This window comes from Dipodomys spectabilis, unplaced genomic scaffold (assembly GCF_019054845.1).
Source record: "Dipodomys spectabilis isolate Male_0828 unplaced genomic scaffold, ASM1905484v1 ptg000427l, whole genome shotgun sequence".
Taxonomy (NCBI): domain Eukaryota; kingdom Metazoa; phylum Chordata; class Mammalia; order Rodentia; family Heteromyidae; genus Dipodomys; species Dipodomys spectabilis.
The window spans coordinates 696,726-717,229 of NW_024871104.1; the positions used below are offsets into that span (position 1 = coordinate 696,726).

At 37.0% G+C, this 20,504-nt stretch overlaps 1 protein-coding gene across 1 annotated transcript in view; it reads left to right on the plus strand.

Annotated features, from left to right (window-relative positions):
* Positions 1-20,504, plus strand: part of Tmtc2 (transmembrane O-mannosyltransferase targeting cadherins 2) — a 356,843-nt gene that overhangs the window by 190,238 nt on the left and 146,101 nt on the right. Inside the window, exon 4 of the mRNA XM_042668306.1 lies at positions 13,852-13,966. Coding sequence (XP_042524240.1) covers positions 13,852-13,966 — 115 coding nt within the window. The remainder of the gene's footprint in view (positions 1-13,851; positions 13,967-20,504) is intronic.

Genomic DNA, 20,504 nt, shown 5'->3' on the forward strand with positions numbered 1-20,504 from the left:
AGCCAGCCTACTTGGGAAAGTCCAAGAGAATCTTATCTTCAATTAGCCAGCAAAAAGCCAGAAGTAGAGCTATGGTTCAAGTGGTAAAGTGCTAGTCTTGAGAACAAAAGCTAAGGGAGAGCTCTAGACCCAGAGTTCAAGCTCCAGGACCAGCACACACACACACACACACACACACACACACACACACACACACATACACACACACACACACACACAGATTACACACACACACACACACACAGATTACACACACACACACACACACACAGATTACACACACACACACATACACACACACACACACACACAGATTACACACACACACACACACACACACACACACACAGATTTTCTTTTCCCAAAAGAAACTTACTAGAAAAAAGTTTGTAGTCACTCACACACACACACACACACACACACACACACACACACACACACACACACACACACAGATTTTCTTTTCCCAAAAGAAACTTACTAGAAAAAAGTTTGTAGTTTATGAACTGAGCGGGCTTATTGAGAAACAAATGGTTGAAAGTTAAGTCAGGCTTCTATTTTATCACTACTGCATAGAAAAAAAGGAAATAGGGAGGTTGCATGCTGATGGCTAGGAAGATGAGATATGAAGTATCATTGTTGGAAGCCAGGGGAGGCAATAAAGTCCATGAGACTCCATCTCCAAAAGGGCCAGCAAAAAGCACAACTGAAGACTGCTCAAGGGCTAGAAGATACTGCTCAAGCAAAATCAAGTGGGCTGAGAGTCCCTGAGTTCAAACACCACCAGTACTGAACTAACTAAATAAATGTCTCATTGGCTGAACATTTATGATTTTGTGGGTATTTGAAAACCTTTAATTCTAAAATTAGTATGCCTTAAATATATAATGTTAATAGTGATACAAACTACTGAGACCATTTAATTAGCATATGATTAAAGCCGGGTGCCACTGGTTCACTCCTGTAATCCTAGCTAGTCAGGAGGCTGAGATCTGAGGATCACGGTTCAAAGCCAGCCCGGGCAGGAAAGTCCATGAGACTCTTATCTCCATAAGCCACCAGAAAACCGGAAATGGTGCTGTGGCTCAATTGGTAGAGAGCTTGTCTTGAGCTGAAGAGCTGATGTACAGCGTCCAGACCCAGAGGTCAAGCCCCACGACTGACTTTAAAAAAAAAATAGCATATGATTAAAATGAGATTAAACTATTGATTTATGCACTATTTTTTCTTCTTAAAATTCTTTAATATTTTATCTTTTATTAAATAGCTATGAATTGTGTGCATTAAATATTTATAGAAAAAGAATATATGCATACACCTATCGTGTCTATGTTGTATAAAGATTACTAAATTAGGCACAGAGGTATTGATCTGTAAAATTTCCGTGTTTGTCTCAGGAAGAGGATTGAAGTTTAAGACTGTCTTGGGCGGGATGGGAAGGTGGCTCAGTGGTAGAGCGCTTGCCTTGCATGCGTGAGGCCCTGGGTTCGATTCCTCAGCACCACATAAGCAAAAAGAAAAAAGCCAGAAGTGGCACTGTGGCTCAAGTGGTAGAGCGCTGGCCTTGAGCTGAAGAGCTGAGGGACAGCGCCCAGGCCCAGCGTTCAGGCCTCACGACTGGACCCAAAAAAAAAAAAAAAAAAAGACTGTCTTGGGCTACATAGCTCAAGACTAGCTGGGCTGCCTAGTAAGACCCTGTTTTACGGAAAAAAAAATAATGTGAGGCAACAATGCTTGGTAGAAATGTACTCACTATCTTGCCCATGTAATTGCAACCCCTCTGTATGGTATTTTCACAATAATAATAATAAAAAAAGAAAGTTACAGAAAAAAATAATGTTACTTAAATGGTACCAAATTTTACTTGTTTAGAAATGAGCCTTATATGTGTCTAATACAACTGTTTCTTCTTTTCTCTCTCTCCCTCTCGCTCTCTCTGCACTTGTCTTTTTCAGTTTATTTAGTTCTTTTCTTATTATGTGCTAGTTAAAAATATATGATTGCTTAGAATCAGAACTCTGTGTGTATATGTAAGACTGTTATATGAGTAACGTCCATCTTGCTTTCAGTATCACATTTTTCAATTCCTGCAAAAAGGCTTTATACTCAAAAACTTGCTTTCAAGTCTTTCAAGAACCCTTATCTACTTGTCCTACATCAGAAAAAGAAGGCCAAGTAAATGAAGCTTCCTTAGTTTTTATTGCTAATTGTCTTCTGAAAATACAGAGAAAACTTTAAAGTGAGTTACCAAAGAGTTATACTAAGAGTGAAGGTAATTATAGATGGTTTTAGAAATCTCTTAGTGTCATTTAGATATAATTATTCTCATTTGCACATTAAATATTTTCTGCTTGCACACATATTCATTTGTTTTTTCTTTTTATTAACTTAATTATGTATGCATTTATTTGTGTAAATATTTGTTTATTTGTGGCAGAGTTTTGCTATGTATTGCAGTCTCTCCTGAAATTTGTAATCCTCTTTGTCTCTGTCTTCTTCTGACTGCTGAGATCACAGGTGTGCATTACCATGTCTGTCCGTTTCTTTTTTTCCCCCCTTTTTCTTTCTTCCTTTTAAAATTTTTGTTTTGTTTGGTTTGGTTTGGTTTGGTTTGGTTCCCATTCTGAATTCAAGACTTGGGCACTGTCCCTCAGCTTCTTTTTGCTCAAGGCTAGCACTCTATCACTTGAACTACAGCTCCACTTCTACTTTTTTTGGTAGTTTTTTGGATGTAAGAGTCCCATGGATTTTTCTGCCCAGGTTTGCTTTGAACCATAATCCTCAATTTAATCCTGGCCTCCTGAATAGCTAGGATTATAGACATGGTCCATGAGTGTCCAGCTGTCCATGTCTTAAAAGATTCACATACCTGCACAGTGTACTTCTGATATATTTAAGACTATTGATTACTTGGTCAAAGGAACTGCCAGAAAATAACATATTGAGAGAAAGAGCATATGACATTGTGCATTTTCATTGCACTATGTGCTTTTTGCTGTATACCTGTAGTTCTAGCACTTAGGAGCAGAAGCAAGAAGACTGCCAGTTGGAAGCCATCCAGGCTTTAAAGTAAAAACTGGTCTCACATAAAAGAAGCAAACAAACAAACAAAATCTCAGAATAGTGGTAGAGACTGCAGTGGTATAAAATACTGAGGAGCCATCTTTAAATACATGAAAAAACAAACACAAAAATTGGGTTACACATGTGAATATTCCAGTATGCATGTAGGTGCTCTAAAATGTCACAGGAGTTAACAATATTGTGGCTTTGCATTGTTATGATTCCATCAAAACACTCATATATCTGTTTTAAAGGACTTCCCTCTCCTTATTAATTTAGTTTCAGATCTATTTGAAGAAAGCAAAGATAGGAAAGAAAAAGTCATTTATTAAATTCTGTAATTAGATCTATAGGTAAGTGTACAGATTATGTCACTGAGTCATGCTCTTTAATTTCTTTCACTTAATATTTGAACCAGGCCTATTTTATCACCCATTTAGTATCACACCCTGTTTGGGGTAATCTAGGGTACAATTGCTTCAGAAAAACAAATTCTTCCAGCTTGAGAAAGACTGTTGTTTCCCTAGAGTCAATAAAAAGTGATTTTCACGTAATTAGTAAGAAGTCAAGACTGCCCCCACTAAATATCTTAATAAAACATGGAGTAAAAAAATGTTGGGGAAAAAGAAACAAAGTAAAATGAACCAACAACAAAAACAATAACAACAACAAAACCCTACAAATTTATCTGTTCTAAAATTTCATGCAATTAAGTGGCTGTTTAACCTTTCTGTTGTCCCTTCATTCCACACTGAGATTAGAATGTTTAAAATAATTATCTTTCATGCAAAAATGGTATTTATTTAAATTATAGTTTAGGTAATACCTGAAGCCCAAGGATTCTACAGTGGTTAAAAAGAAATAGGCTTTGGAAGCAAAGATTCAGACATGTGTTAGCATTTTATTTAATCTTTTTGAGTGTCTCTTTGCTTGTTAGTACCATATATATATATATATATATATATGTATATATATATATATATATATATATATATATATTTTTTTTTTTTTTTGGTTGGTCGTGGGGCTTGAACTCTGGGCCTGGGCACTGTCCCTCAGCTCTTCAGCTCAAGGCGAGCGCTCTACCGCTTGAGCCATAGCACTACTTCTGGTTTTCTAGTGGTTTTATTGGAGATAAGAGTCTTACAGACTTTCCTGCCCGGGTTGGCTTTGAACCGCAATCCTCAGATCTCAGCCTCCTGAATAGCTAGGATTACAGGTGTGAGCCACCAGCGCCCGGCATGCATATATATATTCTTATTAGATATATTAGGCACTAATATATTAATCACAAATAAATTGCTTCTTTTCTGGCACAGAAAATTAGCAAAATTTTATTTTTGGTCCCCCTTTGAAAAATAGATATCTGATTTTAAACAAGTAACTCATAGTTGGAGAAAAGAGATATGAGGATTTTTCCTATTTATTTATTGAACTTTAATACTTCAATTTCTTAAAATATTTATGAATTACTCAGAATTTTGATACAGAGTTAAAGAAAGTTCCAAGCTTAATACACACACATATACACACATACACCATGCATAATGACTATCATGTAATTAGTAAAATGACCAGACTGATCTTACTTATATAGAGAAATGAAAAATTGTTTTCATTTCTAAAAAGAACTACTCAGAAGGCAGAGATCTGAAGATTGCAGTTCAAACCAGCCTGGACAGGAAGGTCCTTGAAACTCTTACTTCCAGTTAATTTGCAAAAAGCCAAGAGTGGAGATATGATTCCAATGGTACAGTGTCAGACTTACGTGAAAAAAGCTAAGTGAGAATGTGAGGTCCTAAGTTCAAGTACTGCTACTTACACACACACACACACACACACACACACACACACACACACACACACACACAACAACAACAACAACAACAACAAAAATCTCACTTTTTTTTTTGTTCATCTTAAATTATATTTAGATAAGTAGCCAAGAGTTTGATAAGTACCCTTGTCAATTTTGGTGGCTGTGTTAGTTTATTGGTGAAATACAACTGCAACTATGACAGTTTAATATGCTTAGTTACTCATGTAGACCTGAACTGTAAGGAGCTAGACTGATGCTAACAAATTTCATCTCTCGTTTCAATGATTTGTCTGAGAGCAATGTATGACACATCACAGACAATTACTATGTTTTTCATCAAAAATAGATATAAAATTTTATCAACTTTTTATCATAAAGTAAAAACAAAAAATACTTGTCTGTCTTTGATAACTTTGTGAAATGTCAGGCATGAAATCGCAATACTTCAAATTATTTTGAATTTCCTTTATGATATCTGAAAATACGTATTCAAATGAGGATATTAAGATAGACTGGGAAGAGTTATTGCTGCACATCACTTAGCTTTTGTAGCGGGAACTCACATTTGATTTTTCTCTTTGCAACAACTTTAGAGGAAGGGAATATTTAATTGTTCTGCTTTTTAAAGATCATAAAATAAACCTTGGAAGATTGTGGATTGAGTACAAGAGGACCTTCTGATGGGAATTAAGGTTGTTTCTCAGTAAGTGGTTGAACATCAGTGTCGCCACCATCTTTGAGTAACAAACATTATTTGTTGGCATAAGTAGGGTTTGTTCTGTTTCCAAAACAATAAGAGGCAAATGTGACCTTAAAAACTATATTTCCCTGGAAATAACTATATTGCTTACTGTTTATTCTTCTGTGGTCTGGAAAACATAGCATGAATATGAATACCAAATAGCTTCATCTTGTGTCTGAGTATTATTTGTTCCTACTGTCTCTGACAGAATGACTAAAACTACATACCTATAATTGCAGGTATGAACCATCACTATTGTCTAGTTTTACTCTATATTTTATTTTTTTGTTATTTATTCATTTATTTTTATTCTATCTTCTATTTATATTTTATTTATTATTTACTTATTTTTATTCTTTTTATTCTATGCTTTTTGAAGACAGAAGTTTCTTACAAAATGAATTTGTATAACATGAGTTAAACGAATCCTCTGAGTATTTCAAAGGGAAAGCATTGCATTAATTTTTGTGTGTGTGTCAGTTGTGGGGCTTGAACTCTTGGCATGGGCGCTGTCCCTCAGCTCTTCAGCAAAAGGCTAATGCTCTACCACTTGAACCACAGTGCCACTTCTGGTTTTCTGACTGGTTTATTGGAGATCAGAGTCTCATGGACTTTCCTCCCCGGCTGGCTTTGAACCGCGATGCTCAGATCTTAGCCTCCTGAGTAGCTAGGATTAAAGGCATGAGCCATCAGCGCCAGGCTGTTAAAATTTTAGAACAAACGAATTGCATGTTTTGAACTTCATATAAGCATCTAATTATATGTTTGTGCATACCTTTTGCATGTCTTCTGTTAGATTTCTAATGCATGAACAACCATGCATTAGAATTCTTAAAAACCATGCATTAGAATTCCTTAAAATTCTTTGGAAGATTTGAGGGATTTTATTTCAGTAACCATACTTCTAAAAGTCATTTCCTGAAATAGTCATGTCAATAAAGTATATAGGCTTAAAATATAAAAATGTACATTACATTAAATGTTATGAAAATACATGATCTTGAGGTAGTCTAACACATAAGAACTAAAGTGGACATTTTAAGGTAATTCCAAACACCTGTTTTGAATTATCTTACCTCAAAAACTTAATGTTAACATTCTTCAAGCAGCATACAGCAAATCCCATCTCTTTATTTTATTTCATTTCATTTTATTTTTTTGTTGTACTGAGGTTTGAACACAGACTCTCCTGTTTTCTTGGCAGATGCTCTATCACTTGAATCACACCCTGAACTCTTTTTGCCTCCATTTCATCAAGTAGGACTCAGATTGTGCTCCTCCCATGTATGCTTCCTATATAATTGAGATTACAAAAGTGAATTAACACATTTGGCTTGTTCATTTGAGATGTGAAACCATTAGCTTTCAGCCTGGGCTGGCATTGAACCATACATAACCCCATGAACCTCCTTGTCTCAACCTACCAAGTAGGTGAGATTACAGGAATGTGCCATCATACCCAGCCTTCACCTCTGTTTTTATTATTTATGAATTGTATGATATAATACAAGATTTTGTTTTTTAGTTCTTGCATGTTTTTGTAGTCCAATTGTGCTCCAGAATTTCTGTGTTATTTGTAGGACCTATCTACTTGCACAGTAATCCACAAAGTCTATTGGAGATCATTTCCCCACTGTTGGCCAACACCAGTATACTTTGTATTAACTACTTGTTTACATGTTCTCTTAGGTCAGTATTTCTTGGGGAGTGGAATTGCTGGTCAAGGCTTACCTTTGACTTAGTCAATTGAATTTGTTGACTTGACTCAAACCTGTCAGATGGACTAACAAAATGTCTGTCCAAGTGATACTTCTACCCAGAAGGCAAGGATCTTTTCTTAATACCCTCAAGAATGTTCAGTCTCATTTCTTCTTTTCTTCTTCTTCTTCTTCTTCTTCTTCTTCTTCTTCTTCTTCTTCTTCTTCTTCTTCTTCTTCTTCTTCTTCTTCTTCTTCTTCTTCTTCTTCTCCTCCTCCTCCTCCTCCTCCTCCTCCTCCTCCTCCTCCTCCTCCTCCTCCTCCTCCTCCTCCTCCTCCTCCTCCTCCTCCTCCTCCTCCTCCTCCTCCTCCTCCTCCTCCTCCTCCTCCTCCTCCTCCTCCTCCTCCTTCCTCTCCTCCTTCCTCTTCTTCTCCTTCTCCTCCTCCTCCTCCTCCTCCTCCTCCTCCTCTTCTGTCCTCCTCCTCCTCCTTCTTCTTCTTTTGTAATTTTTACTTTGGCAATCTGGGTATAAAAGATGTCTCATGGTTGTAGTTTGAATTTCTCTGGGTTACAAGGAAATGTGTGTGTTGATCTATTAACTTAAAGGTTTAATATTTATTTTTGTTTCCTCGTTAGGTAGATTCCTGTTTCTGCCTCATAGCTTTTTTTTATTGGATTGTTTTCTGTGTTTTTTTTCTTGCTTCATAGGTACAAATCTTTCTATTTTTATTTTAGAATGCCTTCTTTTTTAAAAATGTTGTAAGTATATTCTCCTAATGTATCATGTGTTTATATTTTTCCTTAGTGTCATTCAATCACTAGTAGCTCTTTATGTTGAAGGCCTCAAGTTCCTTAATTGTTTTACCTTTGAGTTTTGCCTAGGTTCCTTTTAAAATAGTCATCTTACATTTCAAAGATATTCTATATGTTCTTATTTGAGCTTTGATTTTTTTCACAATTAACTTTTTAGCTACCTAAAGTTTAATATGTATATGATAGATCTAGTGCAAACACCTAGTTTTATTTTGCACTAATACTAGTATAAGTTTTATGAGATTCTTAATAAATGGTGCTTGTTTTGGTTTTGTAATGATACATGGTCTCATCCACAAGCCTTGGAATATTCTTTCGTTTCTTTGAGATTTGGATGGAATGTTTTCAAATAGTGAGATCAGATTTTAAAAGAGACAATGTGTAAATGGTAGTTTGGTAATATGATCAAAATTTTCAAGATAATAGGAAAATAAATCACAGAATCTGCTATACTGATTAATTCTTTCCATTAATTAATAGAAATAAAATATCTCAGCCTTCTATAGTGTGCTTTTTATATTTCTCTTTAATGTATTTAACTTTAAACTGTCATGTAGCATTAGCTGAAATCAAGTCCCAATATAACTTTTTTTACTTTTTTATTATTGTAACAGAAAAATGAATAATTTTATTGCAGAATTTATATTTTAGGTTATTCTCTACAGCCTTTCTTTATATTAGCATCTAGACATGAAAAAAAAAAAAAGAAAAAGCAATCACATTTGTATTTGGAAGTTATAAATCTGGGATTGCTGACAACAGTTTTTACACCCAAAATTTATGATAATTATGTACTTAATCTTGGCAGTTCTTCACAAACCTGAAGTCCTTTTTTATTGACACTGTATTGGAGAACAGTTATTGATGGGAAAAAATACATTATGAAAGGGAATTGTTTTTCTATTTGAACATGATGAACTCTTCTAGGTCAACATCCTTTGTCCAGAGACCACCAGGCCACATAACTAGATTACAGGCACTTAGCTGAATAATTTTTTTTTTCAATGAAAGAACATTATTTCATGGAGAATCAGGAGCATCACTGTATGTATTTACATACATACAGGATTTTGGCTTTGGTTGGGGGATCTCAAAGATAATGGAAAGAAGTTAGGGTTTCTCTAAGATTTTAAGTCACTTAGCAACAAAACCAAATTTTTGGGGTTTTTTGGGGGGAGGGGTCCCGTTGTGGGGCCTGAACTCTGGGCCTGGATGCTGTCCCTCAGCTCTTGAGCTCAAGGCTAGCGCTCTACCACTTGAGCCACAGCGCCACTTCCAGCTTTTTTTCTTTTTGCTTATGTGGTGCTGAGGAATTGAACCCAGGGCCTCATACATGCAAGGCAAGCGCTCTACCACTGAGCCACCTTCCCAGCCCCCAAGTTTTTTGGCATTTTCTGAGTTCTATAGTAACCTTTCTTTTTCAAATTTAGATAGAATCATGAAGTGGTCTTTCTTTTTTTCATCTCATCATGCTTTCAGAGTAAATTTGCCTAGTATTGCATAAGACCTTTGGTCTCAGGGATGGGGAACCATTTTCTCCCATGGGCCATGGGGATAACCTCATTTGAAGGCCATAGAAAATTATCAATACAGCAGACAAACCTCCCACAACTGATGACAAGCATATGTCTTCCTCTCCATGCACCAAATGATTGGGGGGAGGGAGGGTCTTATAGGGCCAGTGGGATGATGTTCCCTACGCTTGCCAAGACAATGAAATAGTCTGACAAGGAGGGTCAGATTAATTTCGAATATCAAGACTTGGTCTTTCTTTATTTTTGTTCTGTATTTCTGATCTCATCCATAAGCAATTTAAATCAGTTGTAAAATATATGATTGACTTAGAGGGCTTTATTTTCTGTATGTCCAGACACTGTGGACAATCATAATGGAATAAGAGCTTGCCGGAAGACAGGAAACTTAGTTTCATGTTGCGCCTTCACCACAGTTAATCTTGCTCATGATTAATTCCTGAAATGTGTTCTTCTTTGAAATAACTATCTCCTCTGTTGTCCTTCTTACTGAATACCATCCTGATCTGCCTATTGGATTACTACAGTTACCTCTTTCTCTCTCTCTCTTTGTGTGTGTGTGTGTGTGTGTGTGTGTGTGTGTGTGTGTGTGTGTGTGTGTGTGTGTGGTGTGTTTCAGTCAGTACCCACAGCAGAAAAGGCAACAGTGACCTTGTTAAGCTATAAATCACACCACAAAACTGAGAATTGTCACCCGTGAAGTTAATACCCTTTTCCCTCCTTCCCCCAACCCATGTCATCCTGTGGCTCATCAGACCCTGTTCTGGCAGCCTTACTTACCTCTGTGTTTATCTCACCCTTCCCTTTCCCTTTGCAGCCCATCACCTGAATAGCCTTGTTGTTGTTGTTATTGTTATTGATAGAAAATATCAAGTTCATTGCTGCTTACCTGCCATCAGCAATCTTTGCAAGGCTAGCACTTTATCCTTTGATTTGTAGAATTGGCCTCTTTCCTTGTTTCTGTGATATACCATCTAAATTAGCCTGACATCACCTTATTTTGTCTTCTATTATTTACCCCTTTTTGAAGTTAATTCATGTATTTTATTGTGTTGATCCAAATTTCCTCATCCATTCTTCTCTCTTCCTCCTCTTAGATAGAATGGGAACTTTACTGTGTTAACTTTTCATCGCTGTCATCAATGTCTAGTGGAAGAAGCAATTTAAAAGTAAACAGATTTGTTTTGGCCCATGGTGTGGAAGGTTTCAGCCCACAATTGGGTAGTTCTATTGATAGGGTCTGAAATTGCCTATCAAGGCAGGGACATTTGTCCAAGTACCTCACTTCATGGTGGACAGGAAGCCAAGAAAGAAGAAAGGACCAGGGTTCTAAAATATCCTTCAAGAATGTGCTCTCTCCCCAGCAACTCAAATCTTTAATTTGGTTCCACCTCCCATAGTTTGACATCCTATCTCACCATTAGTTCATTTAATTTTGATTCTACTGGTGGATTACACTATCGATTAGGTCTGAGTTCTCAAGATGCAGTAATGGGATCTGGAGCCACCCTTGTAGATGCATGGAGAAGTGTGCTTTACCAATGTTCTCAGTCCTGTCAGATTGACAGTCAAAAGTAACAGTCACACTGGTAATTTGTCTTCTAATCAAATTCCTGGCACATAACACAATTAATAAATATTTGTTTAATAATTTGTGATTGGATAATTGAGCAGCAATTCAATCAAGTGACATATATTCTAAATATGGCTATGTACTGCTGACTGACCATGCACAAAGATGGCATGTTAGATTTTTATTTATTTAAGGCACCAGTGCTTACAAGGTCAGTTTTTAACCTCTGGAAATATGCCTCAAGATATAAATATTAACTAAGTCCTTGCTCCTCTCCCCCTGCATGTGGTCTCTAAGATTACGGTTTAGATGAAAGAACATTATCATGATTTCTTGGTGCTTAAATTAGTATTTCAATCCATTTCTCAGGAGAAATTTCCATGTAAATCTAGGTTTACTTACTAATCCTGTAATCAGAACAGAAGTTTGGGATGGATGAAGTGGGTTGAAAACAAGCCTGAGTATTAGCAGTTTTTATTGAGGCATGTTTTATTAATTTAAGGGGGAGGAGTACTATATATAAAATACATTCATTAAATTATTCATTAATTATTCATTAAATTTGAAACTCATTATTATCTATTTTTCCTATTTTTGCTGTTGTTGAGAGGTTGATAGTATTTTGAAATGGTTCATTTTTCAATGTAAAGATGCGATTTTTTTTATGGATTCATCATGCTATAATGTGACACTATAGATTTGTCATCAATGACATAACAGACTAACTAGAAGTTAGAAAAGGAATGGAAAGATCTAGTTTTGCATTAACAGTTCTGCTCTAACACTTAGATATTAAGAGAGAAAGCTCTTTTCTCTTTAAGGTCGCAGTATGGCATTTTGAATTCAAGTCCTCCCACTTGCCTGTCAGGTACTCTACCACTTGAGCCTTGCTCCCAGCCCCTTAACTTGACAAATTCTTTAGTGCCTCTGGGCCTGTTTCCTCATGCATAGGATGCGTATAACAAGCTTCTTGTTTAGATCTGTGCTGAGAGCTCTGTGAGATGACATACTATGTGTATGACAAGGCATGTGGTGTTGAAACATTAGTGTTCTCTATAGGTAATAAGGCCACGATGCAGATTGTATTTAACAGTATTTAATTAACCAGTGTCTCAATAGTCTAAATTCCCAAGAGCATCAACCACCATAATTTTAAGTACAATTAGCAAATTTTTTAATAATGTTTTTTATTGTAAAAATACTGTACAGAGGGGTTATAATTACATGAACAAGCTAATGAGTACGTTTCTTATCAAGCATTGTTGCCTCCTCCTTTGTTTCCCCTTCCCATCCCTGCCCTCCCATTTCACCCCCTTCCCTCCCCCTCCGCCGCCCCCTCCCGCCCGCCAAAGTTGTAAAGTTCATTTTTCAACATAATGTCTTGTACATGGGTCCACCTGTATCCCTATTTAAACAATTTGTTTTTTTCCCTTCCCCTCCCCAAATTATTCCAACATCAGATACAGTGAAAACAGGGATTAGCAAATCAATTAGCAAATCTTTTAAAAGTAATTTTCATGCTTTGAGCACACCCTGAAACATATAGCTCACTGAATTCACATCACAAATCTATGAGACTCTTTTTCCCCATTTTACAGAGTAGTAAACTGAAGTGCAAGAGTATTCCATTATAAGACTGCAGGCAAATTGGAATCTGGAAGAAGCACCGCTTTGTAAATGCATTAAAATGAATACCTCCAAACCTTTATGCATTCTTCAAGTATATTCAATAATTAACCATATAAATATCGTTGAGCACATAGAAACCCTTCTCTCTTGTCCATGTTCCTGCTAGGGAAAGTCCCCAGTTTCACGAATTAATACTTTTGGCTCCTTGTGGGAAGCAAAACAGATGGAAAAAGCAAGCACTCAAAAGCTAGACTTGTTTGGAAACCATTGAGAGCCATGCTTTGTGAGCATTTATGGATGCTCTTTTTTTTTTTAATACTGATAAATTATAACTATCCAGGGAACAAATGGAGAGCATATAAAAATACACAGTTTTCAACATGATTGAATGTTGACAAACTTTCCCCAAAGTGAGCTTAGAGTAAGAAGGAATAAGAAAATTGTATCTGAGTATACCATATATGCATAATCTTTATATGAAGGAAGATATGCTTCTAATATGGACAGATATCAAGTGAAGCCTGATATATAGCTTTGATCTTATTTATAATTTTTGCTTTTCATTTCTCCTTCTTCTGTGTCATTTATGATTATTTCCTACTTAAATGAAACTTTTATCTTAAGGTGATTTCTTACTGTTTCTGGTCCAGTAAGTATACAATAATTTCAGACCATAAAAAACCCCTATGGAAAGTTGAAAGAACATGGAGTCTTTGTAGGTAATCTTAAGATAACATTGTTCTTGGTCCATTGATGAACTGTAAAGATATCAGCTTTGAGGCATACGAATTGCTTTATTTAGTTTTAGACTTTGATTATATTTAATCTCTTAGATAGATGAAATGTTGAAGTATGAATGCATTTTTTATTCTTTAATATGCTTAATGAAGTTTTTTCTCCTCATGGTACTTCCTGATGGCCTGATACTGTGTAGTATGTAATTGGATGGATGCCTAACTTGAATACTTTTTCTTCTTGCCAGCATGGGGTAACCTTGGAAATGTTCTCAAGAGTCAGAGCAAAATTTCTGAAGCTGAAAGCGCCTATAGAAATGCTTTGTACTACCGCAGCAACATGGCAGACATGCTGTACAACTTGTGAGTATGCCTTGTTTCCTATGGTTTCCTTGTCTTTTGAAACCTTAGATGAGGGATTGATTTAACTATTGATTTAGCTGCTAGAAATGGATATGATTTTTGCTTGTTTTTCTGAGATAGTCTTTTAACAAGTATAGTTCATTATGGTGAGTATTCAGGTTTATAAAACAAGCCTTTATTATGATACTTCCATAATTGATCATGGTTTTTAATGAACCTAGTTGGCTTTCTTAATAAAAATTGTTTGTATTAATGTGCATACAGAATGTGTGTCAGCCAGGGGAATCAACAAGTGGATTGTGGTGGGGAACACTGTTCTTCTACTTCTTCATTTTTTTTTCTTTTTAACAAATATGATGATTATCAGCAAGTTTTGGGAAATGGTATCATTTGGAATATCCGTGTGTATTGAATTAGAAAACCTTCAAGGTTGATAGTGATTTTGTTCTTGGAGTGGGAGGTGCTGCAAAGTTTTTGAGGTTTGAGTCGATAAATGCAAACACAATTCAGATCCTTTCCTTGTCTCTCATATTTACGAGAACATTTTTTACCTTCTAATAAATACTTAAACAGAAAAGAGAATTTTAATTCCCATAACTGGGAAATTTCAGGATTGACTACATGTGGATACAGTTGGAATCAGGAGCCTGTTCTTCTGGGATTTGTCTCCATTTGCTGGCTCTGGTTTAATTTGAGTATGTTCCATTTTCTTTTGTTCTCTGTAGGAATGAGAAAGGTGAATTGTGTATCCTTATGCATTTAAAATTCTTAGTCTTCTCAATCTTTCGACGAAAAGAAAACCTTTTTTTGTCGTATTGTCTATATTCATTCTGGAAAAGAAATACCTCTTTTTCTTTATTTCAATGAAAATTTCTACATATTCCTTCTCCTCTAAATGATATTCTTGCATGCTTTGATACATTTACTGATTAATGGGATTTTTAATTTGTTAAAAGTATCTTACTAGTTTATTACAGTAACCCATATTGTTTACTTTCTTTTGCTTGTGAAAGTAATGTCATAGGGCCTCTGCCTTATAATTCCAGTTTTTTTTTTCCAGGGCCCATTTCACATACATTTTGGGAAAAAGAAAAGTAAACAGAACAGTCAACATCTCTCTCTCTCTTTTTTTATTGTGAAAATACTGTACAGAGGGGTTACAATTACATGGGCAAGATAGTGAGTACATTTCTTATCAAGCATTGTAGCCTCCTCCTTTGTTTCCCCTTCCCATCCCTTCCCAGCCTCCCCCTGCCCCCCCATCTAATTACCCCCCCCCACTCCCCACCAAAGTTGTAAAGTTTGTTTGCCACATGACAACTTGTACTTCTCATTGTTGCAATGGGTCCACCTTTATCCTTATTTAAATGACTTGTTTTTCCCCTTCCCCTCCACAAATTATACCGACATCAAATATAGTGAAAGCAGGGGTTATACTTGGGGGAGGGACATACAAAGCAACAAAGAAATAGTCTTATAAATGCGTTAGAAACAAATGCATGAAAGAAAAAAAAACTGTTAAATACATATCTTAGGGTTCATTTTCCTAACATCACCTTATCTGACCTTTTCTGCTTGACTCATACATATACTAGATATTGCAAATGAGGGAAACCATGGGACCTATGTTTCTTTGGGCCTGGCTTACTTCACTTAATAGAATTTTTTCCAAGTCTTTCCATTTCCTAACAAATGGGGCAATGTCATTCTTTCTGATGGAGGCATGGAATTCCATTGTGTATATATACCACATTTTCTTGATCCATTCATCTACTGAGGGGCATCTGGGTTGGTTCCATGTCTTAGCTATGGTAAATAATGCTGCAATAAACATAGTTGTGCTGGTAGCTTTAGTATGGTCTTGTTTGTAAACGTTTAGGTAAATGCCCAAAAGTGGGATTGCTGGGTCATAGGGGAGCTCTATGTTGAGTCTTTTGAGGAACCTCCATACTACTTTCCAAAGTGGTTGAACAAGTTTACACTCCCACCAACAATGCAGTAAGGTTCCCTTCTGTCCACATCCCCTCCAGCATCTGTTGTTATTAGAGTTCTTGATTTTTGCCATTCTAACTGGGGTGAGGTGGTATCTCAATGTTGTTTTGATTTGCATTTCTTTTATGGCTAGGGAGGTTGAGCATTTCTTCATGTGTCTATTGGCCATCCTTCTTTCTTCTTTAGAGAAGTTTCTCTTTAAGTCTTTAGCCCACTTATTTATTGTGCAGTTGTTTCTGAGGATTTGTTGTTGGGGGATTTAAATTTTTGAGTTCCAAGTATATTTTAGGAGGGAGGGAGATCTGCTTTGAGTATCCCAAAAGAGGGAGATGGCTTTTTCCTCAAGTTTGGAGATGCTGTGATGAGGCTAGGTTCTGGGTAGAGTTGAGGCCTTTCAGCAAACAGTAGCTTTTCCCAGGGGCTAGTTTGTGAGAAACTTACAGAGCCCAGCCTGGAGCCACTCTCAGAGTTTCTGTTTACTGAATTTCAATTGATTGTCAAGGCTGCTAAAGGGAGGGGCTCTGATTACCCAGTGAAGAAAGCCACTCCTGGGGCTGGCACCCGAGCTGGGTGACTTTTCCCTGGGTAGAGCTGAGTCTGGCAGGTCAGATTAGGTTCTTGTGACCTGCTAAATGACTCTAGTTTTCTTCCAAGGCCTGAGTTGGAGCTAGCAGCTCCGCTGAGCTTTGTCAGTATCCAAGATGAAGAAGATCTCCGGTGGGGGGGGCAGGGGGGGGGCGGAGAGTGGCCTTCCCTCTGCTCCCTGAGAAGGAGTGAGGACGTCAGGCTTCTACTCATGCTGAGTCTTGGTTCCTGGGTGGTCTCTGGTCTGAGAACTGCAGGATGAAGATATCTGCTCCTTGTTGGTTCTTGCTGGTGTTGAGTAGAATCCGCTTACCCGCCGCATCTGGCTCCTTCATCCCGGACTCTATGGCAAGTGCTCAGATCTGTCTCCTTGCCTGGATTTTCCCTCTCTGGCCTAACTCTCTGTCCTGTGATGGCACACTTCGTGTGATTCTCTGGCTTAGGACTGTTCACTGGAACTCTAAAACTGCTTTCTATGCGAGAGCTTGTTTAGACTCCAGCTTCTCCTCCGCCATCTTCCCAGTCAACATCTCTTTAGTGAACTTATTCTCTCTCTCTCTCTCTCTCTCTCTGTTTCTCTCTCTCTCTCTCTTGCTCTCTCTTTCTCTCATGTAAATTTATGTTTTAAAAAGAAATTTTTCAGTGGGCTGGGAAGGTGGCTCAGTGGTAGAATGCTTGCCTTGCATGCAGGAGGCCCTGGATTCGATTCCTCAGCACCACATAAGCAGAAAAAGCCGGAAGTGGTACTATGGCTCAAATGGTAGAGTGCTAACCTTGAGCTAAGGGACAGCTCCCAGGCCCAGAGTTCAGGCCCCACAACCAACAATAAATAAATAAATAAATAAATAATTCAGTGCTGATGATCATATCTAGGACTCCGTGCTAATAGGCAAGCCTTCTACCACAGCTATTCACAGGACCCTTTGGAAGTTGTTTATTATTTAATGAGATTATAAATTACTTCATTTTACATTGAATTTAAAGTCTTCAGATTGCAATTTTGTCACTGGTTGCCATTATAAATTATAATAGCATATAGACTTGTTTTAACAGCTCTGATGTTGATTTTTCTTTTGTATAATAAATTTTTAGAATCAAACAATTGATCCATTGTTCAATGAATTACACTGGCAGATTTTATAAATAGATACTTGGCTTTCAACCTTTCTGTATGAATCACCTGAAGTGGAATTGATTTTCTTCTTGGATAAAAAAATAGTTGATGTCCTTTCATTACTGTTATAGATTTGTCTCAATCAGTTTCTTCCAAGTTATATTTAAATCGGTAATTCAATAGAACAATGACTGTTTTATTAGACTTTAAGTTTCAGAAGGCAGATCATAAATTAAATGGGTAAAATCAATTCTTGATTATTTTACCTGATGAAGAGATCATTTCCTTGGTTAGTAGAGACTTTTGCCTCCATAAGTCTTGTTCTAGGTTGTAAGAATCTTATTAAGGGCTGGAAAGGTCGCTCAGTGGTAGAGTGCTTGCCTCACATGTATGAGGCCCTGGATTTGTTTCCTCAGCACCACATACACAGAAAAAGCCAGAATTGGCTCTATGGCTCAAGTGGTAGAGCGCTAGCCTTGAGCTGAAGAGCTGAGGGACAGTGCCCAGGCCTAGCATTCAAGTCCCAAGACTGACCAAAAAAAAAGAATCTCACTAAGTATCTAATCTGAGGGATATATAAAATAAACTAATAAGCTTAGGGGGAAAATTTTAAAAACCAGGCAGTAATGCATAAATCCAAGAGATAGTTCTCTGCAAGATCAGCACTTCTGACAAAGATCACTGTTGAATGAGATTTAGTTCAAGATTTTGTGGGCTTGCATAATATTACAATTTACTTACAAAAATTAACTTTAAATATCAAAAGGAAAATAGTATGATTAGCTCTACATATGCTAAAAAGTCATTTGATTGGCCTGTTCCTCAGAAAGTAAAATTTAGGTCAAATGCCTGTAACTCACGCCTGTAATCCTAGGTAATTAGGAGGCTGAGATTAGAGGATTGCAGTTCAAAGCCAGCCCAGGAAACAGAGTTTTGTCTCAAGTAGCACATGCTCACATATATACATAATAGATGCACACATACATACACACACTTAGCCTTTATTGCAAAATTGTTTTGTGGTGTGTGTGTGTGTGTGTGTGTGTGTGTGAGTGTTTTGTGTGTGCTGGTCTTGGGACTTGATCTCAGGGCCTGAGTGTTGTCCTTGAGCTTTTGTGCTCAAGGGTAGCACGCTACCACTTGAGCTCCATTTTCTGGTTCTGAAGAATCTCACAGATTTTCCTGCCTGGTCTGTTTTTGAAACAATGTCTTCTGATCTCAGCATCCTAAGTAGCTAGGATTACACGTGTGAGCCACCTGTGGCTATGAAGGGCAAAGTTTTTTGTTTTTGTTTTGTTTTTTTTAAAGTGATATTAGTGATTATTTGAAACTAGGTCTTAAGTAATCATGCTTAATGATTTCATTGATCACAAAAGCATTTACAAATGTAAATTCTTCCATTTAGCCGGGCGCTGGTGGCTCACGCCTGTAATCCTAGCTGCTCAGGAGGCTGAGATCTGAGGATCGCGGTTCAAAGCCAGCCCGGGCAGGAGAGACTGTGAGACTCCTATCTCCAATAAACCACCAGAAAACCAGAAGTGGCGCTGTAGCTCAAGTGGTAGAGAGCTCGCCTTGAGCTGAAGAGCTGAGGGACAGTGCCCAGGCCCAGAGTTCAAGCCCCCCGACCGACAAAAAAAAAAAAAAAAAAAAAATTCTTCCATTTATGCTAGAGTCACATTACCTATTCTTGACTTTCATCCAAACTCTATTTTTAAAAAATTATATGTCTGTTGTTTCTAAGCATAGGTATGTTACTGCCTGGATGTCTGAAGGATGTTTTGAGGGGAAATCAGAAATGATTTTTGTGGAGAAGCTGCCGTCAAAGTACATTTTGGTTAATTTAAAAAATACAGTAGAAGATGAACCATCTTCTATTTCAGTTTTATTTAGTTATGTATCATATACTTATATGGGTAAAATTATTTATTCTATGTATCATGAAAACTTACAGCATTCATTGAAATTCTGTTAGTTTCTACAAGTCGTCTGAGGGCCAAAGCTGAATCTGTTCAAGTGATTGTTATTCAGTGGACTGGTAGCGCCTGGCTTACATAAACACAATCACACAGGAAGCTGAGAAGATCTCTTTGAGCCAGTATTTTCATGGGATTCCCCTAATTCTATTGTCATGGACATTAGTAAGAATGGAAGTCCAAGCATATTCCATGGGAATCAGGAAATTATTTGATGAACATATCTACTAGTATGTGGAACACATTTAAACTGTGTGAGCAGCATGCAAGGTGCACCTGATGACTTTTATAATGGCATTTGTCTAATATTTCTGGTGCTATGAAGTCCCTTCTTCTCTAGAAAGTGCTGGAATAAGTGTGATTTTTGGTTCCCTCTGCAATTCTCTTATACACTCAAGTCTCATAATCTCTTCTTTCATGCACGTTTTCCTCACTTATCATCATTATTTGCATGAATCTGGTCAGACCAGCTACACTTTGTACCTACTAGTTTAAAGGCCATCTTTCTTCTGCAATTCCTGTTTTTTCATCTGTGTTCTATGTTCTCTGAGTTGATGTTAGAGTTTACCTATTAAAGTGAAAACTGTCCTGGCTATTCTTTTAGCCCTAATTCTTACAATACATAGTACAAATATTCCTCGTTTCCTCACAGTTTCTTTGAGAAAATGGTCAACCATGCAGTTCAGTCAAGACTCATTTCATGTCTCTTTTTGTCAGTATGAACACATTTGCAAATACACATGTTGGAAGTAAAGATTCATTAATACATGCCACAAATATTAAGTTCTCAGAGTATCAATTATTATAAGAACAGGTGAAAACTGGCTCACATAGTATAGTGTAGTCGTTCATGCTAATAGGCTAAAGTCTGGAT